General features: G+C 55.6%; 1 protein-coding gene across 2 annotated transcripts in view; it reads right to left on the bottom strand.

The window, feature by feature from the left end:
- Positions 1 to 18,718, bottom strand: part of TTC7B (tetratricopeptide repeat domain 7B) — a 161,429-nt gene extending 142,711 nt beyond the window's left edge. Inside the window, exons 1-2 of one of the 2 annotated variants that reach the window (XM_040975164.1) lie at positions 18,425 to 18,718; positions 2,175 to 2,329 (exon numbers count right to left, since the gene is read on the bottom strand). In XM_040975164.1, the coding sequence (XP_040831098.1) occupies positions 2,175 to 2,329; positions 18,425 to 18,545 (276 nt within the window). In that variant the 5' untranslated portion in view covers positions 18,546 to 18,718. The remainder of the gene's footprint in view (positions 1 to 2,174; positions 2,330 to 18,424) is intronic. The other variant, XM_040975165.1, reaches the window with a different exon arrangement.
- Positions 18,719 to 22,587: the final 3,869 nt, after the last annotated feature.

Genomic DNA, 22,587 nt, shown 5'->3' with positions numbered 1-22,587 from the left:
AACCTTACTTCCTAAAAAGGTAAATAAATGGAATTTTAAATGGTGACAATGTCAAAATTTTATGTGTATTTTATCATAAGAAAAGTTTAAACAAAAGAAACTGAAGGGCCAAAGGCACAGAACAGACCCAGTGGGAGAGCCCTGCTGGGCAAGCTCCGGCAGTACTGCACAGCAGTGGAAACAGCTTGGCCAAGGCCAAGGCCATGTGGTTGCCTGGGAGGTAGGAACACGAACCCAATGTGGTGCCAGCAGCCACCCTGCTCAGATAAGCAAGGTTTTCATGCCATCCATCAGCCCCAGCACAGGGCTCTTTCAGTAAGAACCCAGGTTCCTCCAGCTCTGCTGCTTCCAGCCTCAGCTCGGCTGAGACACGCTGGACTTGATTTCCAGCAAAGAGGAAGCCACTCACTCACGGGTGCTAGCGGGGTCCACGCCCACGCCAAAGGTACAACTCCAGTAGTGGAAAACAACAACAGCAAACAAACTCTCCAGGTACAATCGATCACATCAGAGCAAATGACAAGTACCTAATGCACAGTGTCAAGAAAACTCACTGAAGCCTCAGATGGCTTGGAGCCTAGCACACCTACAACGAGAAACTTGAGGCTTAACAAGGTTGAACAGGTGCTGCAATCACACAGCTCATAAATCTGCATGTGGGGACACCTGAAACTCAACATTCTTTCTATCATATTGGGTGGTCCATCTACTATCAGCATGTGGTGAGATCAATGGCTTAGAAGTGGGAAAGGAATGGGAGAGACATCTCCCTTACACAGTCACACCCCCACACTTCCTGCTAGGACATGTGACCCCAACAACCATCCCTGGGAGTGTCTGCTGGCCGCCTCCCTCCCACCCTAGAGTCACCAGTGGGTATGGAGACAACAGTTCCACAACCCTAAGCACTCAGTGTAGAAAGAAATTGAGAGAGGAAATTCAAGTCCCGGTGGCCAAGGCCCAAACACTGCAGCGAATCCTGACATAGCAAGTGTCCCATGACAAAGTGACATTCCAGGACCACCTCCCAAGGGCCTGGCGCTGTGTCCAGTGCAGACGTTCTGAGGCCATTCTTGTGAGGAGGATAGATTGGGGTTTCCAGGAGGCATATATAGGAATACAAGTTAATTTGTCCACGTGTCGCCCATGCCCTCAGCCACAGCCAGATGGGGGTACAAGTTCCCCTCCCAAGCCCCAGGATTTACATCCCAAACAAGAAAGTGCCCCCCACGAGCCTAAGCTTCCAATGCAGTAGAAGGGAAAGCCCAGGTAGGCAAGACTGCCCCTCAGGAAATGTGCATAGACAACAGCCAAGGCCACAGCAGGAGCCCCTCAGGATGCAGAGATGGGAAGAGAAAAATGAAGGAGAAATCATTGAGGTTACAAAGGAAAAAAAGGACAGAGTTCTGAAGCCCACGGAACACTGTGCTCGTGGAGAACAAGTCATACAACAGGAAGGGCCTGAACAGAGGGGCAGGACAGGGCTGGGACGCAGCCGGTGCCTGCACACAGAGGCTGGGACAGCAGCACTCAGCATGCTCAGAGGGGCACAGCCAGGAAATGTAAGCTGACAGGGCAAGGGGCAGGACAGGCAAAGTAGACACACACGAGGGGGTGTTCCAGAGAAGCTGGGAAGGGAAGGCCTGCAAGCAGGAAGAGAACTCCGAGTATCAGTAGAGAACCGAGAGCAGAGCAGGTGAACGAGGCGAGCACCGGGGCAGAGGCCTTGCTCGGACAGGCTTAGCTCCGGGTCCCCTTCCTCACCAGGCGGCACCAGGCCTGCAAGCACCAGCACAAAGCACACACAGCTCTGGGCTACAGTAGCCTTTCACAGTGCCACGGCTCGGGCAGGGAGCTGTGAACAGACCAACCCTCACCATGCTACAGCACGGCCAAGCATCAGCCTGAGCATTGGGCCTCACAGGGGAGCTATTTCCAAGGTCAGGGCCATTGTGCAGGATGACACATCACTGAAGACTTGTCAGAGAAAGCCTAATGGGGTGAGCCAGCCTGGGAGATGACACACAGGCAGCATGGGAAGCTAGCCTACTTCTAAGAGGTCAAGAAGTCATGTGCTCCAACCCTGGGCCTCCTTCCTGCCCACATCCAGCCCAGCAGAGGTGGGGCCCGGCATCTCCCTGCTGTCTCCTCTCCCACACAGAGGCGCACAGTACCTTGAGGTTCCCTCGGTCCAGGGCAGCAGTGAGATGCTTGCGGACCTCAGTGAGCTGCGGCCGGGGGCCCCGGGGGCTGGACCCCTGCCGCAGAGGGTGCTCCTTCAAGAACTGCTCCAGCTTGGATTCCCCGAGGAGGAGCTCGGCCATGTCATCTGCGGAAACAAAGTGAGACACTCAGCCAGGCCAGGAAGAACCTGTTTTGGGAGCCCCTTCCCTCATCCTCAGGGCCACCATACCCTGGGGTTCCAGGCTCCCAGCCAGGCCCACTGGGAACCGCCAGGGTCTAAGTGGGTCTAAGGGTCTAAGGGTCTAAGGCCTTAGGGTCTAAGTGGGTGCCCGCTGGTAGTGAATTCTGATCATAAGTAAACAATGCACACAAGCAGGTGTCTGGTCAGTTTTCACTTATTCACTCTAGAACTGGATGGATATACATTAACACAGAGATGCCAGTCAGCAGGAAATGGCCAAGTTGTCTTATGTTGCGTTCAGGGTGATCTTCCAAGAACACACATGAGCTAGTAGTGAGCATTCTCTAAGACAGGTGAGAAGCCATCTCCCAGTTCTTTGTCCTGGGGCCTCCCCTTTAGATCATGGTGATGCGTTGTAAAATTCTGTACAGATTCTCAGAACACAGCTGTGTCAAAATGACCAGAGGAAGTAGGAACAGGCCAGGGAGCTCCTGGTCAGCAGGCGAGGATCAGCTGCCAGCCCCTCCACACTGGGGCCTCACGGTCACACTGGCAGTTAGCATGGTGGCTTGGAAAAAATTTTCTAAAAAATCTTAGGAAATTCCCAGGTTTCAGTTTAATCCCCCAAGCAAATTATGGTTTCTTTGCTCCACATCTTAAAAGGTAAAATCCTGGTTACTCGGCTACTCGCTCTCTCAAATGGAAGGTTTATACCAGGGAAGTCAGGCAGAGGCTGCGAGGCCATCACCAACAATGCAGGTACGCTGGGTGGCCTGGGGCAGACCAACAATCCTATGGGCTCCCAAACCCAAATCCATTAACAACAAAAGCATCAGCCTTACCTCACTTTCAGTGTCAAACCAGGTGTCTAGTCACATGCCAGGATAGCCAGGCAGAGGGAAATAGGTCCCCAAGGCAGATAAGAAAATAAATTCTAGGGGCTGCAGCTAAGATATAGTAGATTAAGCCTCTGCCTATGGAGCCAGCATCCCATAAGGGTGCTGGATCATGTCCCAGCTGCTCCACTTCCCTGCTTATGGCCCGGGAAGGCAGCCAAGGATGTTTCTAGGCCTGGGGCCCCCGCACCTGTGGGGGAGACTGGAAGAAGCTCCTGGCACCTGGCTTTGGATGGCTCAGGTCTGGCCCATGCAGCCATTAGGGGAATGAACCATCAGATGAGAGATTTCTCACTCTGCCTCTCCTTCTCTCTGTGACTGCACCTTTCAAATAAAAATGACATAAATCTTTTTAAAATTATTTCCAGATAGATTAAAAAATTAAATATAAAACAAAAGAGGACAAAAATGGGGGAATAGGACCCAAATTAACCCTCTCATCCAAAAACAAGCACATGAGGAAAGGGGCCATAGGAGAGAACAGTACTCAAGGCGCTGGGCAACAGGTGGGGAAGAACAGTGGGGCCAGAGAACTGGGTGCCAGAGGATCCCTACGACCACCCTGTGAGTATCCCGATCCCATACAGAGACCAGACCTTGGAGAAGTGTGTGCCCAAGACAGACCTCAGTGTCTCCTCCCTTGCTACCTGCGCACCCTGCAGGCTCAGGGCCTCACAGCTACAGGCATGACAGTAGGCCTGCAGCACAGGGCCAGACACGAGGCTTCCAGAATGGAGGGGTCCTACAGGGAGAAGATCTTGCACCTCAACCAGCCCTGGACTTGAATCTCAGCTCCTTCACCTGCAGCTGAGTGGCAGGGAGTGAGATGCTAGCCCTCTCTGAGCCTGCTTCTTTACCTGGCTACCGCCCGGAATTAGAGGTCACAGATATAGCCTGGAGCTGGTGCTGGGTAAATAGCGGCTACTGTCCCAGTTATGTTCCGCCAATTGCTGGGATCTGCTATTTCCCAGAACAGCCATTGTTATGGGTTGACAGGATCTGGCTCTCCGGCTAGTGAAGACCCTTGAAGCACAATAGCCTTAAGTTGATGGCTAATGGAGTATCTGAATGGCTGATAGATTTAGAGTGGAGCTGTCTAATCATGATGTCTGCGAGGCGGCTCCAGCATAAGCTCTTTGGGTCACAGCAACTGTGCCCTAGGATCTAGGCAGTTGGGCCTGTTCCCAGCCTGACCCTCCCTGCACACATGTCGCACCATCCACCACCTGCCTCAGATGCCAGCCTCCAGGGGCCACCCAATCTCAGACTGAGAGCCTCTAAAACCCTTGCTGTGTTTCAGTCACTGTGATGAAAAGCTGGCTGCTAGCGGTACGTGGGCTCTTATAGTGGCAGGAAGTGCTATGAAACAAGAGCCCTGCTCCTGAGCCTGCGCCGCGGTGAGAGCAGACGCTGCGTGGTGCTCAGCGAGGGCCCAGACACACGATAGGAAACAGTTCACAAGACCCTGTGAGTCCCCAGACAATGCCACGATGCTGGGAGTATCATCTCCATCTTGCAGACAGGGAAGCGGGCACAAGGGATGAAGCTGCATGCCAGAGGTCACAGAGTTGGCTTGTCCTTGGAGCTGGGATCAGAACCCATGTAGCCACCCTTGTTAATCTCCACTACCTGCCAGGCACAAACCGTCTGGATCTCAGTGTGCAGAAGGGGACCCGCTTCCCTTCGGATCACAACCCTGGCCAAGCCACTTGCCCCTCTCTTCAGGGGGCTGCACAGGTAGCTTTGGTGCCTCCTTCTTGCTGCACCTGCCAGGTCACTCAGAGCACTTGAGGGAGGAGCGACTGGGATACTCTGGGCTGCCCTCCCTAGCCCATGGGCATTTGGGGTAAGTCCTTAAGCAAGATTGCAGGAACCAGTCCCCCACCCAGTGATTATACAGGGAGTCAGCTAGAAGTCAAACACGCCACTCCTGATAGCCACACCACCATGGCATGGGGAATCAGCCCCACAGCAGGCCCTGGGGCCCTAGGTCTAGACAGTCCTTGAGACCAAGCTTGGCACGATTCAACACACTGACAGTGGGCCTCCCCGAAGTCCCCAGGGAAGGTGGGACTGTGGCCTGGTCTGTTGGAGTGACGCCTCTTTCTCAGTGTGCCCACTGCAGGATACAAAGCAGAAGCCGACAGGCTTTCTTTCCGCTTCCTCCACCCCCTGAGGTTTCTTTTGGAGAGAACTTGATACCAACAGCAGCATCTCAGGACCTTCTAGGCAACAATTTAGTCTGTGTACATACACATGTACGCACACACACACCCATGTCTTAGCTGTGATCCAAGGTGAAAACCAACCCCGGGTCCAGGTGCAGTTGCTGCTCCCGTGTCCCTCTGTACCTCGGCAGAGGCAGCCACACCCTTCATTCTCCCCCAAGCCTCGTGTGGATGCTTTCCCTGTGTTTATCTGAGCCTCAGAGGGAACAGTGGACCTGCCCGGGTCCCCACAGTGCCAACAGGAGCGCACAGCACCACAGGACACAGGTGAAGGGTGTCTGGGAGGCAATGGGACGCAGGTAAGCAATTTCTGGAGAACAATCCCTGTGCCTGTATCCCCCACGTTCACCCCACAAACAGGCGGCTTCAGGGACTCAGCCCAGAGACGCAGGAGCATTAACCCCATACATCCCGACTGGTAACAGCCAAAGGTGGAAACCACCCATGGTGTCCTTGACAACCTGTTGGATGAAACATCTGCCATATGCCGTAGACTGCGCACGCATGGACGAATAGGCCTCAACATAAAGCCATGGCAGCTGACCACCTCAACACCCACATCTGTTTCTGCAGCCCACACACTTCACAGCCTGTCGCACACACTCTGGTCTTGGTCACAGGACTAGCTCCGGTGACAGAACATTGCAACCCTGACGTATGCAGAGGCTTAGAAAAGAGCTCCACATGACTTCTTCCTCTTGCTTCACTGTGACCACTGTGTGAGATCTGCCTGGGCGAGCCTGGACCAAGCGCCGCCCACCCTCGGGAGAGCTCTGTGTGTGCAACAGAGCTGAGTCAGAGTCCAGCCCGAGGTGACCCAAGGATCCACGGCCTGCCACAGATGCGTTGGCAAGCCAATGAGAAGTGGTCACTGGGGGGTTAAGCTGCTGCCTGGGACACTTGCACCCCCATCACAGAGTGCCTGAGGAGAGTTCTGGCTGCTCTGCAGTTCCAGGCCTCTGCAGATACACTCAAAGGCAGCAGATAACAGCCCAAGGCCTTGGGTCCCTGCCACCCACAAGGGAGACCTAGATGGACTTCCTGGCTCCTGCTTCAAATTGGCCCAACCCTGGCTCCAGTGGGCATTTGCTCACAGCTCGAAGAATAGTCACTTTGCCTCTCTAATAAATAAATTAAGACTATTTTTTTCTTTTCTTTTAAAACATCTATCATTTTGGCATTTTTAAAAAAGGATTTATTTATTTTCATTGCAAAGGCAGATATACAGAGAGGAAGATCCTCCATCCGGTAATTCACTCCCCAAGTGACCACAATGGCCAGTGTTGCACTGATCCAAAGCCAGGAGCCAGGAGCTCCTCCAGGTCTCCCACACAGGTCCAGGGTCCCAAGGCCCTGGGCCGCCCTTGACTGCCCTCCCAGGCCACAAGAAGGGAGCTGGATGAGAAGCGGGGCTGCCAGGATCTGAATCGGCACCCAAATGGGATCCCAGCACACTCAAGGCAAGGGCTTTAGCCGCTAGGCCACCGTGCCGGGCTCACCCAAGATTATTTTTTTCAAAAGGCATTAAGTGTGGGGATGGTTTATTACACAGTAACAGCCAATAATCTCAAGATACAAAAAGTGATTGTGTGGCATGACCATATGAGCAAAGAGCAGGGCAGGGCACTTGGCCTGAAGGTTGAGTGGCCATCAGGGAGCTTGCACCCCAAACCAGCATGTGTGGATCTGATTCCTAGCTCTGGACTCAGCAGATCCTGAGAACCAGCAGGTGACAGATCAAGTGGTTATCTCCCTGTCACCCAGGTGGGAGCCCTGGGCTGAATTCCCTGCTCCAGGCTTCAGCCTGAGGTGCCCCAGTGGTTGTAGGCATTGAGGCAATGAAACAGTAAATGGGCACACTCTCTCTCCATCTCTCAAATAAATATGGGGGAAAAAAACAAATGACAACATACTTTGTTATAACTTAAATGCAGCAAAGACCCTCAGGAGAGACCCAGGAGTAGGTGTTCGTGTGGAAGGGAGCAAGGGACATGCAGACAACCAGGAAAGTGGGGATTCTTCCTTACAGAAACAGTTTTCCACTTCACGATGACGTCCAGGTGATATACTGAGCAGAAACCACATTTGGACTGAGCCTGAACTTTTCCCAGGCCAGCACCACATGGTACCTCTCTTGTGAGGCTGGGCCATGGCAGCTTCCGGTCAGCCCTGCCACCACAAATCACCACACGTAGAATGGCTCTGGGAGACAGGTGACTTTGCCCAGTGCAGGGTAGATGTGTGCTGTGCAGGAGTGAGGTAGGCGAGGTCATGATGCTCAGCTCATCAGGAGTGTTAAACACTTCCCCACTTGAGATGCTTTCCGTTTCCTGGGACGTAGCCCCTCATGAGTAAGGAACATGCTCTGCCCTTCTTCTGTTTGGCTTTCGTTGCCTTCTGCATCCTCCATCTACATCTAACAGCCCTTGGCTGTGCCCTGAGTTGAGCAGCAGCTACAGGACCAGCAACCCACAGAGGAGCTGCGAACCTTGCCATCTTCTCAGAGCCCAGCGAAGGAGTGCCCAAAACACCACCCCTGCCCCAGAGCTCAGCTCCTGCTCTCCCTGGTGTGCCTACAATGCAGCAAGGAGGCCGGTCAGCCAGAGCAGGTGCCAGGGCGTGGGCAGACTGCTGAGGAGCCTAGAACACATTCTGAGTTCAACTGGAAGGCTTTGAGGACTTGTGAATGGGGATGAAACATTCTGATTTAAGCTTTCAAAGCTCCCTCTGTGCTCTGTGTGCAGAATGGATTCTCAGGTGGGAAGAAGAGGCAAGAATAGAAACAGTGCCAGGTGACTGCAGCAGTCAGGTGCCAGGTGACTGACTTGGGCACAGCAAGATGAGAAACGGTGCCTAAAGGGTGAAACTGACTGAGTGAAGTCACAGTGCGAAGGGAAAGAGACCAGACTGACTTGAGAGACTGGCCCCAAGTCACCTATGCCCTCATCTCTGCACCCTGTGAACATGCACCTTGCATGGCAAAAGGGACTTGGTGGGTGCAAGGGACAGGAGGATCCCGATTATCCTGGATTATCTGGGTGAGCCCCTCTGGGTGCTTAGCAGAAGGTTAGGGTCAGAGGAGGAGACGTGGGAGGTAAAACCATGGGCAGTGAAGAGAAAAAGGCCAACCCAGGCAACACAGGAAGCCCCAAGAACCTGGGAAAAAATGAGAGAGAGACGGACTTGGCCCCGAGCCTGGAAGGAACGGCCCCACTGGCACCAGCCTTCAGCCCAGGGAGGCCTGAGTGCCACTTCTCGGAGAATCAATCTGCATTGCTCTAAACCAGCAAATAGGTGCTGGTTTTGTTGCAGCAGCCACAGTAAATGAACATGATGGATAAGAACAGGAGAGGAACTAAAGGCAAACCCTAGATATTGGATGGCATGATAGAGCGGACATGGGCAGAGAGGAGAGGAGAAATAAACTCGTGTTCAAGGTTGATATCCAAGCCGAGAAATCAGCTCCAGAGCAGAGCTGGAGAAGCCAGAGCAGCAATGCTTGGAGGTGAGAAACCAGGACCATGATGGTGAGTGACACCAAGACGAGGGAACGGCAGGTAGGCTGAGCACAGCTGGTACATCAAAGTGAGGTCAGGCAACATCGAAGTGAGCCTGATGAGAAAGGTGCCAGTGGAGTGGGGGACCCAGGACCCTTGTGAAGGCTGACCTGCTGCAAAAAGGTATGGGGAGCTGGGCAGTAACAGGATCAGAGTGGGGGCTACAAGAAAGTCTAGGCCCCTGTGGATGCTGGAAGGAGTGGCCCAGGGCACAGGAGAAAACTGTGATGGTGACATCATGAAAATGGCACAAGGGTTTTGGTGCAAAGCAGAGGGGCTGGCAGCCTCCGCAAGGAGCCATACCTCCATGCAGGACAGGTAGCAGGCAGACAGAGCAGCAAACAAGTATCTGTCACTTTTTTATCTTCAACACATGAGGCAAGGTCATGGACAGGATAGCCATTGGAGGAAGAAAAGAGCTCACAAGGCATCTTCTGGGAAGCAGGACATGGGACCCACCACAGGGCGGCTGGGCCCTCGGGGCTCCAGTGGCCTGTGTCAGTAGGTGACAGGCCACTGCCAGCAGCTTGGGTGGGGAGCCAGGCCTGGATACTGCCCTCCTGCAGGATCAGGGAGGCACACACCTCTGCATGCAGCTGTGACCTGGCTGGCCCCCAGCACCTGTTTCAGAAACCAGGTCGTTTCTTGCTCCCCTCCTGCTCCGAACTCCCCAGGATTCTTCTCCCTACGAGGGGAAGGCCAATATCATCGCGAGGTACTAACCTGCTCTTAACTCCACCCCAGCCCTCTGTCACACACTGCAGTCAAGCACACCTCCCTCTCATGGCCCGGGCCCACCCTCATACCCTGGTCTCAAGAGACTCAGCTGCCCTTGGGCAGCCTGGCCCAGGCCATCTATGAGCACCAGGCCAGCCATGAGCCTTTGGCCTTCCAAGTCCCACTTCAGGGTTCCTGCTGGCTCTTGCCCTACTTCCGTGGCTGTGTTTAAACTGTGGCCCCAATGTGGAAGTTCTGGCCACTTGGAAAAGCAAAAACAAAGGAGTCTAAGAGAAATCAGAAAAAAAAAAATCTCCTGGGAGAAACCTGGCTCGTCAGAGTCCAGACTTGGCGCCAAAGTCCCCTCCCCACAAGCAGTGCAGAGGCGGGAGGGGACACAAACACTGGCAGAGCACACACATCTCGCACTGCTCCCCCACCTGTCAGGAGAACCTGAATCGAGGATCGCAGAGGTGCCATCCAAGTTATTATCTCTGAACTGGCTGCCTGACTGTGGGGCGCAGCGGGGCAGGAAGTGACCACAGGGGCGGGGGTGTTATCAGGCCAGCCCAGAAGCCCTGGAAACACTCTCAGGAAGCCACCTCCTCACAGACCAGTTCAGCAGCCACACCCACCCCTGCAGCAGCAAGCACCAGCTGGAGACCCAGTGTCCTGGGCCAGGCCTTGCCTGCCAGGAACACAGTCTGTCCATGGTGGGAACACAGGACTACCCCACAATGATTCCAAAAGGGGACAGGGGCAAGAAAGATCAGGAATGGTGTCAGGGGGCGGCAGGATTTCCCCCAGTGCAGCTGCAGGCAGGAAGGAGACACGACCTGGGTGCGAGTGTGGTGGGACAGAGGCAGGAAGGGTTCCACAGGGCCTGGCCAGCTGCCCAAGCATCTCAGGGAATCCACTTCCCCAGGCCTTTGGCTGGGAAGACTCCCTCAGCCAGAGAGCAAGAGCAACATGTAGTGCTGGACCCTGGGCAGGGCATCCCCAGCAGGAGGGCTTTGCCCATTGGTCACTCCTTACAGGCTGGTTCACCTGAGAGGAGACACCTACTAACACACCTGGGAAAGCAGCAGCAGATGGCCTATGTGTTTGAGGCCCTGTCTCCATCAGGAAACACATATGCACTCCCAGGCTCTTGGCTTCTGCCTTGCCCAGCCCAGGCCACTGAGACCATCTGGGGAGTGAACCAGTAGATACAGGGTCTCATCTGTCTTTTTCTCACTCTCTCTGCCTTTTAAATACATAAATCTTTGCAGAAAAGGAATATGCATCTTTCCTTCCCACCACATACTTTCCACAAAGATATCCAGCCAGGCCTGCTGGCAGACAATGCTTGTGGAAAACTGCCCTTAGCTCACTGTCTCCTCAAAGCCACCCCTGAATGGAGGGAGAGGCTCAAGTGCTCCACGGCCAGCCAAGGCCAGACAAGCAGTGGAAGTCAGGACCAGGTTCTGGACCCAGGCCCTGCAGAGCACAGCCAGCTGCTTCCTCCTGCACGGGGCTTCCCCTCCCCTTACCTGTCAGGCAAGCCAGTGCCCAGCTCACCCAGGCCTGAGGGACTCCTGGGATCTGGAGACTTTCAGTACAGATAACCAGGCAGTCTCCAGCCAACCGGGACATGCTGGTCACCCTAATGCCACTGGGTGGCCAAAGACCCTGCTCCCAGGGTTCTGCTGGGCACAGCTGTGGCCCCCAGAGCAGCCCTGCATAGGCCAGCTGCTCTGTGTGTACTGTGACGTTGCCATCGCTCTCCCCAGGGTGCCCAGTCGCTCTATGTCTTGCCACCTCGGACAATAAGACTGAAGGTCTGGACTGAAACTCCTGCCCCACAATGACCTGGGCATGGGCTAACAGTCTTGCTTCCAGGGCAGGCATTGGACATGGCAGTGAAGTGGGCTAAGTCACTGCTTAGGGTGCCAGCTTCCCATCACAGAGGGCCTGCTGGTTTGAGTCCCAGGTGCTGTTTCTGATCCAGTTTCCTGATAATGCACACCCTGGAAGGCAGCGGCTGACGGTTCCATCATCACACGGAGAAGATGAAATCTCCACATGGGAGACCTGGAGCGACTTCCTGGCCCACCTGAACTGTTGGGGAAGTTTGGGAGAGCGAACTTTGTCTCCCTGTCTTTTAAATAAAGTGAAAATGAATTAGGCAAAGCTTTTTTTTTTTTAAATTTTAAATCCTGCTTCCTGACTCCGTGGCACGCTAAAGCCAATGCATATGCCAGGCCTGGCATTTGAGTTGCTAACAAGCCTTCAGCCGACCCTGCTGTCCACAGGATGCATGGCCTTCCTGGACTGTAAGCCTCCTGACCCACTAACCTTCCACTAGGCTTCTTCTCATGTCCCCCGCCCCCTCTAAAGCTGGTGCTGTGCCCACACACAGCAGGTGCTCACGACAGGGTAACCATTGGGATGCAGAGCAGCAACTCCCGCCCCCTGCAGCTCTGGCTGAAAAGTGCAGACATCCAGGCCCGACCTTGGACTCAGAGAACTAACACCCCCAAGGAGATGTCCGGAAACTTACAGGGTCTCCTACTCAAAGTGTGTCATGGCCCAGCAGTACAGACAGCCCCTGGGACGTCCGAAGGATGGGGAACGTGGGGCACGCCCCAGACCTCTGCAGCAGGGAGCAGAACTTGTCCAGACTCTGGGACGCCATCTCAGTGAACCTTTGAAGCCTCCAGTTTAGGAAAACAACGGAAATGGTCAGCTGTGGGCGGGACTCCGGCTGAGTTCATGTCTGCAAGCCTCATGCTGAGAATGAAGACTGCTGGGAGGATGAGCTGGAGAACTGGGAGCCATGGAAAGGCCCAAGCCCATGCCCAGAGCCTGGCGCACAGAAGTGCCAGCAATGCTGTATGTGTTCTTCCTCCCTCCCAGCACGGCCTTACATGCTGGGGTCAGGCAGACCTGCCTGAGGCCATGGGAACATGGGTGTGTGTGGACTCAGAGGCCTCGAAAGCCCCCAGACCATCCATCTGCTCTGCCTTGCTCGGACACCTTCGCCAGCGCCACACTCAGACAGGCACACAGGATCCGTGAGGGTGGAGATGGCTGGTCACACTTCACACTGCCCATGCCTGTCATGGAATAAAAGCTATTCCTGGGTGCCCAGTACCAAGCTGGACAGGCATCTAGTGCCTAGAAGGTGCTCTGGGCACAGGAGCAGGGGCTTACGTTGGGATGCTTTCAGCAACTGTTAGTAACCAGTGAGGTTCTATAGGAGACCTTATCTCGCAAAACAGGAAGTCCAGAGAAGGGTTGCAGCCTCCAGCAGCTGGGTGATGTACTCTCAGCCTCACCAACGGCCAGGTGCTCTCGTGGTCACTAGCATAAATAAAACAACACCCTGGGAAATCCCTTGTGTGCAGGAACCTTACAGGCAATGCCCCCTCGGGCCAAGGCCCTTGATGTCTCATTGGCCACGATGAAGTCACCCACTCACATCCCAGCAAATGGAGCCCTGGGGGCTGTTCCCACCCACTGTGGAGCGGAGTCTGGAAGGAGGTGGGAAAGTTTGTCTTGGCGTCCTGGGAACCTCTGGCTGGCGCTGGCTCGTGAGACCCCAACAGCCTGAGAGGTAAACCCCGAAGCTTGCAGGAGGCTGCTGCCCAGAAGATGGATGGATGCTGGGCCCTGGGAAGCCCCTACTCTGGAAGCCCTTCTTTCCTTGGGCCTGTTCCAACCCTCAGCATCCTGGGCTAATGTGCTACTTGAGGGAGGGGCACACCAGCAGTCCTACTCCACAGTGTGGGGCTCCAAAGGTGGGACACGGCCTGTTAGTGTGGCCTGCTAGCAGCAGGCCGCTGGGTGAAGCCACAGGCACAGGCCAGGCCAGCCCTGGGCCAGGGAGCGGACAGGACCACAACTGGGCATGTTCCAGTGGGCAGGCACCACCCCACATGCCCATACTGTCAGGGAGTCTGGGTTCTTCCCGCACTTGGTCCCAACAGCCTCCCAACAAGCCAAGAACCATTAACGGGGTTTATGCTGCCTCATCTGACATTTCAGAAGTCCAGAACTCTCTCCTAAAACCAAAAGCTGGGTTTTGCTGTTGCTCATTTGTTGAGCAGAAGTGATGTGAGGCTACTCAGAGTCCATATTCCCCCTGGAGAGTACGGCCCTGTGCTGATGCTGGGTCGCCCACAGCCTGGAGTGTCCCACAACATCCAATGTCCCCATAGTAGTTGGCCAGGGTCTCAGGGGTATCCTTCCCCACCCTCCAGAGCAGCCTGATTCCCCGGGGACTGCTGGGCCCTGGGAAGGTGTCAAGCCCTAATCAACAAAGCCAGCTCCTCACCCCACAGCAGAAACTGCCAGTGGAACCGGGTCTGTTTCCAGAGATCCCTGAGGCCCAGGTTGCTGTCCGGGCAACCTGGCAAGGGCTACAGCAGGGGCAGGGAGTGGTCCAGGAGCCCAGCCCTGCCCTAGGAGGAGAAGCCAGCATGCAAAACATGTCCTTCTTTCAACCACAGAGACAGCAGCTCCAGGCATGGGCCCCAACCCCTACCTTATGGTTTACATATGTTTTGTAACCAGTCATGTTTCCTGAGGTGGCCGGCTTCAGCCACCATCTCCTTACCAACCCTTTATCACCAAGACAGAATCCAAATGTCCCCAGATAGAACCGGGTCATTACAATGGACCGTGGGTCACTGAAACAGAAACTACCATCATGTGCCTGAGTGGGCTCAGTAACCGAGCTCACCTAAAAGGATTAACAGTCTAGAGAGCGACAGGGCAGGCCCACATCCCTGGAAAACAAGTGCTGGGTGCCCGGAGCTGGCGCAGGCCTCTGCAAGGCCTGTTACCAACACTGAAATCTCAAGGGGCACCTTTGCCAGGCACCAGTGCAGCAGTGGCATTTCCCTCAGTCAGGTGGACACCCAGGACCCTGCCCATCTAGCCCAGGGGCCATCCAGGAGTTAGCCCCACAGAATGGTGTCTGCTCAAGGACAACTCAAAGTTCCTGGAAAATGCAGATTAGAAAACAACTATGCACCAAATAGTTGATCTTTTCATCCCAGTTTCCCACACTCTTGAAGACCCCTGTTGCTTCCATGTCCCAAGGTTTACGTCCATCAACCCACAGACTGTGCAGCCACCCTAAAAGCACGGGTAGTATAAACTCTATCTTATCCACAAGGAAGGGCAGGCTCTGGGAGGTCGCTAACTGGCTCAAGGTCATCTACCAGCTACCAGTCAAGTTCAGGTCAGTGTATGATCATAACACAGCAGCGGAAAATGATGGTCACTCGAGCTGGAAGATGACATTTTGGGACGAGGGGACAGGTGGCACTGAACTTCCAGGAGCCAGGAATGTTTGCAAGCCAACAAGAAGCCATTGTGTGTCCTCTACTTCTACCCTGGGCCAGAGTCGGCACTGCCATGTGTTCTCTGCCTGCTTGCTGGCCAGGGTGCCCTTCAGGGCAGGGGAGCCAGGGCAGGGGAGCCGGGACTTGGGTAGAACTTCACATGAGCTCACATGCACACACACACACACACACACTTAGCTGACACAACACCACTCTCAGGTGGGGCTTGCCAGGGCCCGGCACAGGGTTAGCAATGGCAGGATCCTGGATATTGAGACAGATGACCAAAACAATAATAGTGATGGGGGGTGAGATAGGGTGATGGGTTTTTGAGTTCTGTTTTCAACTCGGTTGTTCTTTGTCTTGGCAAAATGTGCAAACCAATGGATGTCCAAAAGGTCATGCAGGAGTAGCAGCTGTCTGCCCAGGGACTTTCATGAGGAAAGGCCTTGGGCTCCCTTCACACGGAGCACCCCTGTTTCTGACACAGGAGGCCGTGGCCAGCAGGAGCGCTGAAAATGAGTGCCCCCCCCCCTGGCCCCTATCTGGCTCCAACTCCTCCCTGGAGTTGGCCCCTTGCGTCTTATCTGGAGGCTGCCTTCCCGGTGTAGCCTTCCTTGTGTGACAAAGCTCTTGCGCCCCTGCCTGCAGCCCACTCACAAAACCCCTCTTCTCCTTTCCCCCGACATTCTTCAGCAAACCCTTACCACCATTCAACAGCCCGCACGCTGTACTCAGGCACTGGACTTCTTATCGGCCTGCCTGCCCCTTCCTCCCCTACCACAGGGGCTTCAACACGGCAGCCCTTTTTGTTGCTTCTGTCTGCTGCAGCCACTGGGAAAGCCCCAGTGCCTAACCCAGAGCGAGAGCCTAGCAGGTGGTAAATAGTTGTGGAATGGACGAATAAGTAAGCCTGCCTACTAAAATGCCAGGCTCCGGAGTCAGCACTGGGCGACATTAGCTGCTTTGTAGCCCTCACAATAACCCTATGAGGTAAGTCCCACCCTAGAACCAGGGAACGGAGGCTTGGAGTGGCTAAGTGGTTTGGCCAAGGTCACAGAGTCCGGAAGCAGCAGAGCCCAGGCCCCAGCCAGCTGTAAAGACTGCCCTTTCCCGCCTCCAGGGCAGCTGTCAGTGCGTAACTAGGAGGACACTAACCGGCCTCCTCACTCCAGGCAGCAACGCTACAACAGCAGAATCTAGCCGAATCTGCCCAGCACTAGTGCATCCAAGAGGGTCCCCAAAGCCCGACAATGTTCCACTACCAGCCCCTTCCAGCCAAAAGAAGGGGAGCACACATCTTTAGGTGCTTTTCTGCCGCAGCAATTCCGGGTTGTTTCACCTGTTCTCTTTGCTTAAGCATTAGTCTTTTTAAACCTTCCTGGGCAATCTTGCTGACCTTTTCACGTTTGGGTAACCTTTTGTCCTCAGCAACTATTGCTCACCACCTGAGTTTCTGGGACAAAATGTGATCCTCCATGCGTTCATGCACTTCCCCAAACTAAACCCATGAACCACAATGCCCGGCACGCCTCACATCCCGCAGGCCCCATTCACGGCTGTGGCTTGAGGCCCTGGGGGGAGGGCTGAGCCCTGCAGGAGCCACGAGGGTGAACAAGACGGGCCCACTAAGTGCAGAGTTCACCGTGGCCCAGAAGCCCCTTGCTTCTCCCACCTGTCATTCTCACTCACACGAACTCTTCTTTCCTGCTTACATCCTGTTCCTTTATTCTCATATTATCTGTCTCCATCTCCGAGGAGGGTAAGCACAATGAGAACAAGGGCTTGGTCAAGGCTGTTCCCCACGGTATCATGACTGGCACAAGTGGGCGTGTGAATGTCCCTTGCCAGAGCAAAAGAGAACCGGGAACAAGTGGATGTGGAAGAGAAAAAAAAAACAGGATGCTCACAAATGAGCCCATCAGATGCTAACATCAGCCCACACAGAAGGTATCATTATGCCCACGCAGCTGGGAAGCAAGTGAGCAGACCCAGGCCAAGCCAATTCCCAGCAGAAAGACAAAAAGCTTCAGGTGAGAAGCCAGCAGGCCGGCCAGAGCACCTGGCAGAGACGACAAGGTCACGCCACCTCTAACCCTCTCCTACATGCTGACCCGACCAACAAGAGCCAACACTTCCTCTAGGCTGAGCCCAGCGAAGGTATGTACCTCCTCCACGCCCTGGCACCCCAGAGCACCACCTGCCCAGAGCAAAGCCCCATCACTGGGAGTGCCCACACCCTAGTCCTTACTTGAAGGCACACCTTCAGACCACCCCTGGAGTGGGTGGGAGACCTCCTTCTCCACCTATGGGTAGAGTCCGATGAGAAGGTTAAAAAATAGTTTGGATGCCCTTCCTTAAGTAGGCAGTGCCATTCATGCCCTTTCATTCACTTGTTCAGCCCTGGGAAAGCCAGAGATGACATCAGACGAACCCTGAGCCCTCCTGCCAGTCTGCTGGTGACTGCGGCTTTGGCGGGTGCTAACAGGCAAGCAAATATTAAAGGTATTTGCTTCCAAAACAAATAAGGCCACGTGGAGCTGTGCTCTGGATTGGGATTTGGGATGTGATTTTGATCTGATTGGGTACAAGAAGCAATTCAGTCAATTGTGTCGTGGACCAGCTCCAGTTCCTGGCTCTTCCCGTTCAGGGGCAGCCGTAGGACCCCCTCCTAGACCCCCCAAGCCAGGCCCTGGACCCCTCACTCCCTACCAACATTCCTCAACTCCCTCTTCACCTCTCCCACATTACCCTTCCCTTGTGCCTCTATGCCCCCTGTATTTGCGGTTAGGCCTCCCCAAGTCTGCAGCCTGAACTCACACCCCCAACCTGCCTCCCACCACCCCATGCACCCCAAGTTGGAGCTTCCCCCACCAGGACCCCCATGAACACTGTGTTTACAAACCCTATTTCCCAGGGGGTCTCTGCTCAATATCTCCCATAAACACATCCTGACTCTGGGGGCACACCACACACACACACACATTCACACCCATGTCCAGAGGGCATTCGCACATCACCACCAACTTCTTAGAAACCCAAGGCCACCCATGACCCCGGAGGTCCAGATGCTGCACTGACACCGTGAGCCCCTGCACCGCTCCCCGCGCCGTGTCCACAGGAGCAAGCACAGCCCCTCCTCTCCCCACACCTCGGGACCCCCACACCGCCTGATTTCCCGGACCCCCAGCTCCTCAGAACCCCGGCCCCACACACATCCCCTGGGCCGCGGCGGCCAGGCCGCGCCCGTGCCCGCGTCCCGTGTGTCGGGCCCCGCCGGCGGAGGCCGCGGCGCCCCCAGCCGCCCAGGCGACCGCCCGGCGCGTACCGTTGGCGATGAGCTTGGCCGACAGCTGCTTGACGAGCTCGGGGATCCGCTCCCATTGGCACTCGGAGCGGCAGCGCTCGATCTCCGTCTCCAGCCGCGAGCCCGCCTTCTTGGTCGCCATCGCGGCCTGGCCGGGCCCGGCCCGCCCGCCCGCAGGCCCCGCAGGCCCCGCAGGCCCCGCCGCGCCCGCCGCCGCCGCCGGGGCGCCCCCTCGCCGCCTCCGGCTGCCGCCGCGGGCTCGGGCTCCGGCTCCCGGCTCCGCGGCGTAACGGGAGCGCCGGCCGGGGAAGGGGCGGGGAGGCGGGAGGCGGCGGCGGCGGGCGCGGCGGGGCCCCGGGCGCCGCGAGGAGCGGCCCCTGCCGGCCAGGGCCGGAGCCGCAGCGCGGGCCGGGCCAGGGGGAGGCCGGGCAGGAGCGCTCGGGCTGCTGAGGCGGCAGAGTGGACCTGAGGAAGGATTCAGGCGAGATTCGCGGCTGACCCTCAGGAATAAAGGCCACGCGCAAGGGCAAAGCCTGAGGTAGGGGAAGGTCCCCCGCCTGGCCGGCCGAGGGGGCACGGGCCGCGGGTGCTGTGGTACAAGGCGGGGGGCCTGCCTGCTTGTCCTGGAATGGGTTCAGACCGGATCAGGCTGGCTTGGGGTCTCTGCCAGCCCTGTAGCTGGAGAGGGACTGAACTGTGGCTTCCCTCACCTGCCCTGTGCTGGGCAGGATTTCAGGTGCAGGCGACACAACTGCCACCTAAAAAGACAAAATTCCTCCCTTATGCTTACATTACAGTCAAAGTAATAAGTTAGCCAAACAAGGCATTCAGTTGGGAGAGTTCAAGTGTGGCTGTCTGGATTCACAGGGAGGAGACCCAAGGGGTGCCGGGACTGTCCGTGCGGGGTCAGGGATGGGCCCCCGGAGGTAACACTTGGCAGAGGGCAAGTGCACAGATTTGGAGGGTTGTAGAAACAGCCAAGAGGCCAAAACAGGGGTGAAGCAGGAGCTCCTGTGGTGCCCCGTGGCCATTGTTAAGAATGGCCCTGGATGCTGGGCCAGGGACCCAGTGGTGGCGAGGGTGTTGGCTTCTGAGCCCTACATTTGAGAAGGAAGCCGTGGTACTGGCAGGGCACACGGCACAAGCCCAGCTACGCGTGGGCACAGAGACCTCCTCCTCATCCCATCCAGGGGTGCTACTCCTCCAGCTTTCCAAGAACGCTCACACAGTTCCTCTCGTCTCTTCTCACAGTGTCAAGGTTTGTAAAGAACATTTATTGGGGGACAGGGGACAAGCGTTTGGTGTGTTAAGACCCCACTTGGGATACTGCATCTGCCCAGCTCCTGACTCCGACTTCCTGCTAATGCCTGCCCTGGAATGGAGCAGGTGATAGCTTAAGTCTCTGACTTCCATGTGGATGACTCTTGGCAACTAGGCCACTGTGAGCTTCTGGGGAGAGAACCATGGATGGGAAATCTTGCCCTGCTTCTCTGCCTTTCAAATGAACAAACATTTAAATGACAATTATATCCAAAACAGTATGGATCTCAGTTTACTGAGGACCCTGACACCCAGCCATTAAGTGATGTAAGGAGGGACAAGGAGGTGCCTCCTGTAGAACCAGCTCAGCGTGCAGCTCCGAGTGGCCAGTGAGGCCTCGGGCACTGGGACCCTCTGGGCCATCACAGTGTGGGAGGGAAGACCTCTGTGAGGTCTCGGGCGGCCATGGCAGACGACACCAGAGTGGTGCAGTGATCCACAAGGAGAAAGTCCGAAGTTGTTTTCCAGGTGAGCTTCCCCGCAGGTGGCACCCAGGCAAATGGGAGCAGAGGAAGTCAGTCAGGCAAATCACAGTCATTAAGCCCAGATCCCTTTTCTCCAGGCAGTCAGGTATTACAGGTTTGACAAGGATGTGAAAAATCACAGCCTGTGGGCCAAACACTGCAGCAAGTGAGGAAGGCTGGGTCGCCGGGAGCAGCAGAGATGGGCTGTAGGCTCAGGCCAACGGCTAAGGCCCGGGGTCTATACAGCTCCCAGGCCTCTTCCCATGAAAGCCTGGGAGAGGGACCGAGTGGCAGAGGCATGGAGCACAAAACACTGCCCTGTGTGGGGTGGGAGTCCCAGGGAAGGAGGCACGTTTTGGCTTTCATTCCCCCTTGCTGCTCCCTGGTCTGGCCTGAGGGGCTCTTCCCCAGATACTTACTCCCTGGAGGAGGAAGGGGGTTGGGGATGGGGGCTCTGTCCCAGGCCATATCCTGAGAGAGGCCTGCCCTGACCACCTGATCCAAACTTCCCTTCCCCCATTGCCATCCACTCCCTCACCCCCTTACTCAACTTCAGTTCTTTTTGATACCACTGAGGCTCGATGGACTGATTGAGTATAGATGGCCAGTGTCCCCTCACCAGAAGCCCAGTCCTTTGGGACAAGCGTTTCTGTGTGGTTGTGTCCACTACCTGTCCCCAGCACTCAGAGTGCTGGCTCAAAGTGTTCAGTCAGTTGTTGCTGAATCAGTGAGCAGAAGGAAGGCGGTGAGACTGTGGTTGACAGGCACACTCCAGGCCTGAGCAGCCCAGGGAAAGATCCGGAAGGAAGCCAGTGGTTCAGGTTTCAGAGGGAGCAGCTGGAAACCCAGGAACAGGGCCCCAGTGTGCCAACATAGAAAACAACCCCTTCTAAGCCTGGACCTCCCCCTTTGGCCCCATCTGCCACAGCAACAGCCCTGTCCTCTGGCTGCCAAAGCCAGGGAACTGCTGCTCAGGAGCCACAGGAGGCGTGAGCCACGGCAGTCGGTGCCGTGGGTGGGCATGCGACACTGCTCGCCAACAGCTGGAAAGCACGCTGCAGCCTGCCAGCCCAAGGCCCGAGCAATGGAGGCAGCAGTTCCTTTATCACCAAGAGGGACCTATAGAAAAATCAAACGTCCTCCAGTGGAATTAACTGGCTTCCCTAGACTCACTACCTCTAGACTGTCACACCCTGGCTGTGTTTTCTAGCTTCTGCCACTTCTTGTCAACCTACTACGTAGCACTCCCCATGATATAGTCGGCTCTGTGTGTTGGGGAACTCTGGAAACATTGTGGTTATTCTGTCCTCTCTTTTTTTATCTCTAGATTCACCGTGTGGTTGAGCATGACTGTGTCTCCTTTTCTCTGGTATGTAATATCCCACAACGTGACTGCCGTCCCAGAATTACCCATTCTTCAACCCTGGCAATCCTCTAGTGCCCAGGCCTGCAAACAAGACAACTATTTGCAAAAACTGTCGCAGGGCTGTGGTTTGCAGTAGGGTTTCTGAACCTGGACTCAGCAGGACTCTGGGCTGCCTCTGCCTATGGGCAGTTCCCTGGGGTCCTCTGACTTTCTTTTCAAGAGCCACCTGCACCTGTCCAGGGCCGTGGTCACTACTTCGGAGATAAATCATCAGGGAAACTTGCTAGACAGTGCTGCAGTGGCACTGGGGCTGACATTTCTAATTTTGCCATCTGGCACCATCCATCTGACAGGGAGAGCCAGACGTAGGAGGCTGGTTGGCTGCCTGACAGTTCAGGGAGGGCCCCAGCATGGCAGGACACATGCGCAGACTGGGGCCTGAAGGTGACCTTCCACTTTACAAGTATAGAAATCATGTTGGTGCTCCAGGAGGCTCTGCTAACTCTGCCTCACAAAGCCCAGCAGAGACCACTACTTCAATTCCATGCCAATGGTCAAGCTCAATGTAAGTTGGGTCCAACATCCCACAGTCAGGAGTCCCTCCCCCACAGTGCTTGGAGGCACGCCATGCTGAAACCATCGTGAGCTGAAATTGCCCCTGCTTTGTGGGCATGGTTCAGAACCAGGGTGGGAAAATCTCAGAATGTCCTCATCCAGCTCCAGAAAATCCCCCAGGAGCCATCTTGGTCCCCCAGCTGGGGTGCCTGTTCAGGGTGGAGAGCATCTCATGCCATACCTCCCACTCGGGACAAAGCTGTGGCAGCCCCTGTGTGCTCTCCCCTCCTCTCCGTCCACACCACCCGTGCCTGGGCTTGGTATGCCGTGGCCATGCAGCTAGCTTTGGTTTAAGCCTGTGTCATAGGAATAGCAATGGGAATCTTCATGAGGGGCTTTCTCACACTTAAGAGGGCAAAACACGTGCGTTTATTCTGGATCTAACCTGGAGTTGTTCAGAGCAGCCAGGAGCGAGAGAT

This window comes from Ochotona curzoniae, unplaced genomic scaffold (assembly GCF_017591425.1).
Source record: "Ochotona curzoniae isolate NIBS_2020 unplaced genomic scaffold, NIBS_Ocur_1.0 contig_2688, whole genome shotgun sequence".
NCBI lineage: Eukaryota > Metazoa > Chordata > Mammalia > Lagomorpha > Ochotonidae > Ochotona > Ochotona curzoniae.
The sequence above is the reverse complement of the archived record's forward strand: the minus strand, read 5'-3'. Positions and strand labels throughout refer to the sequence as shown.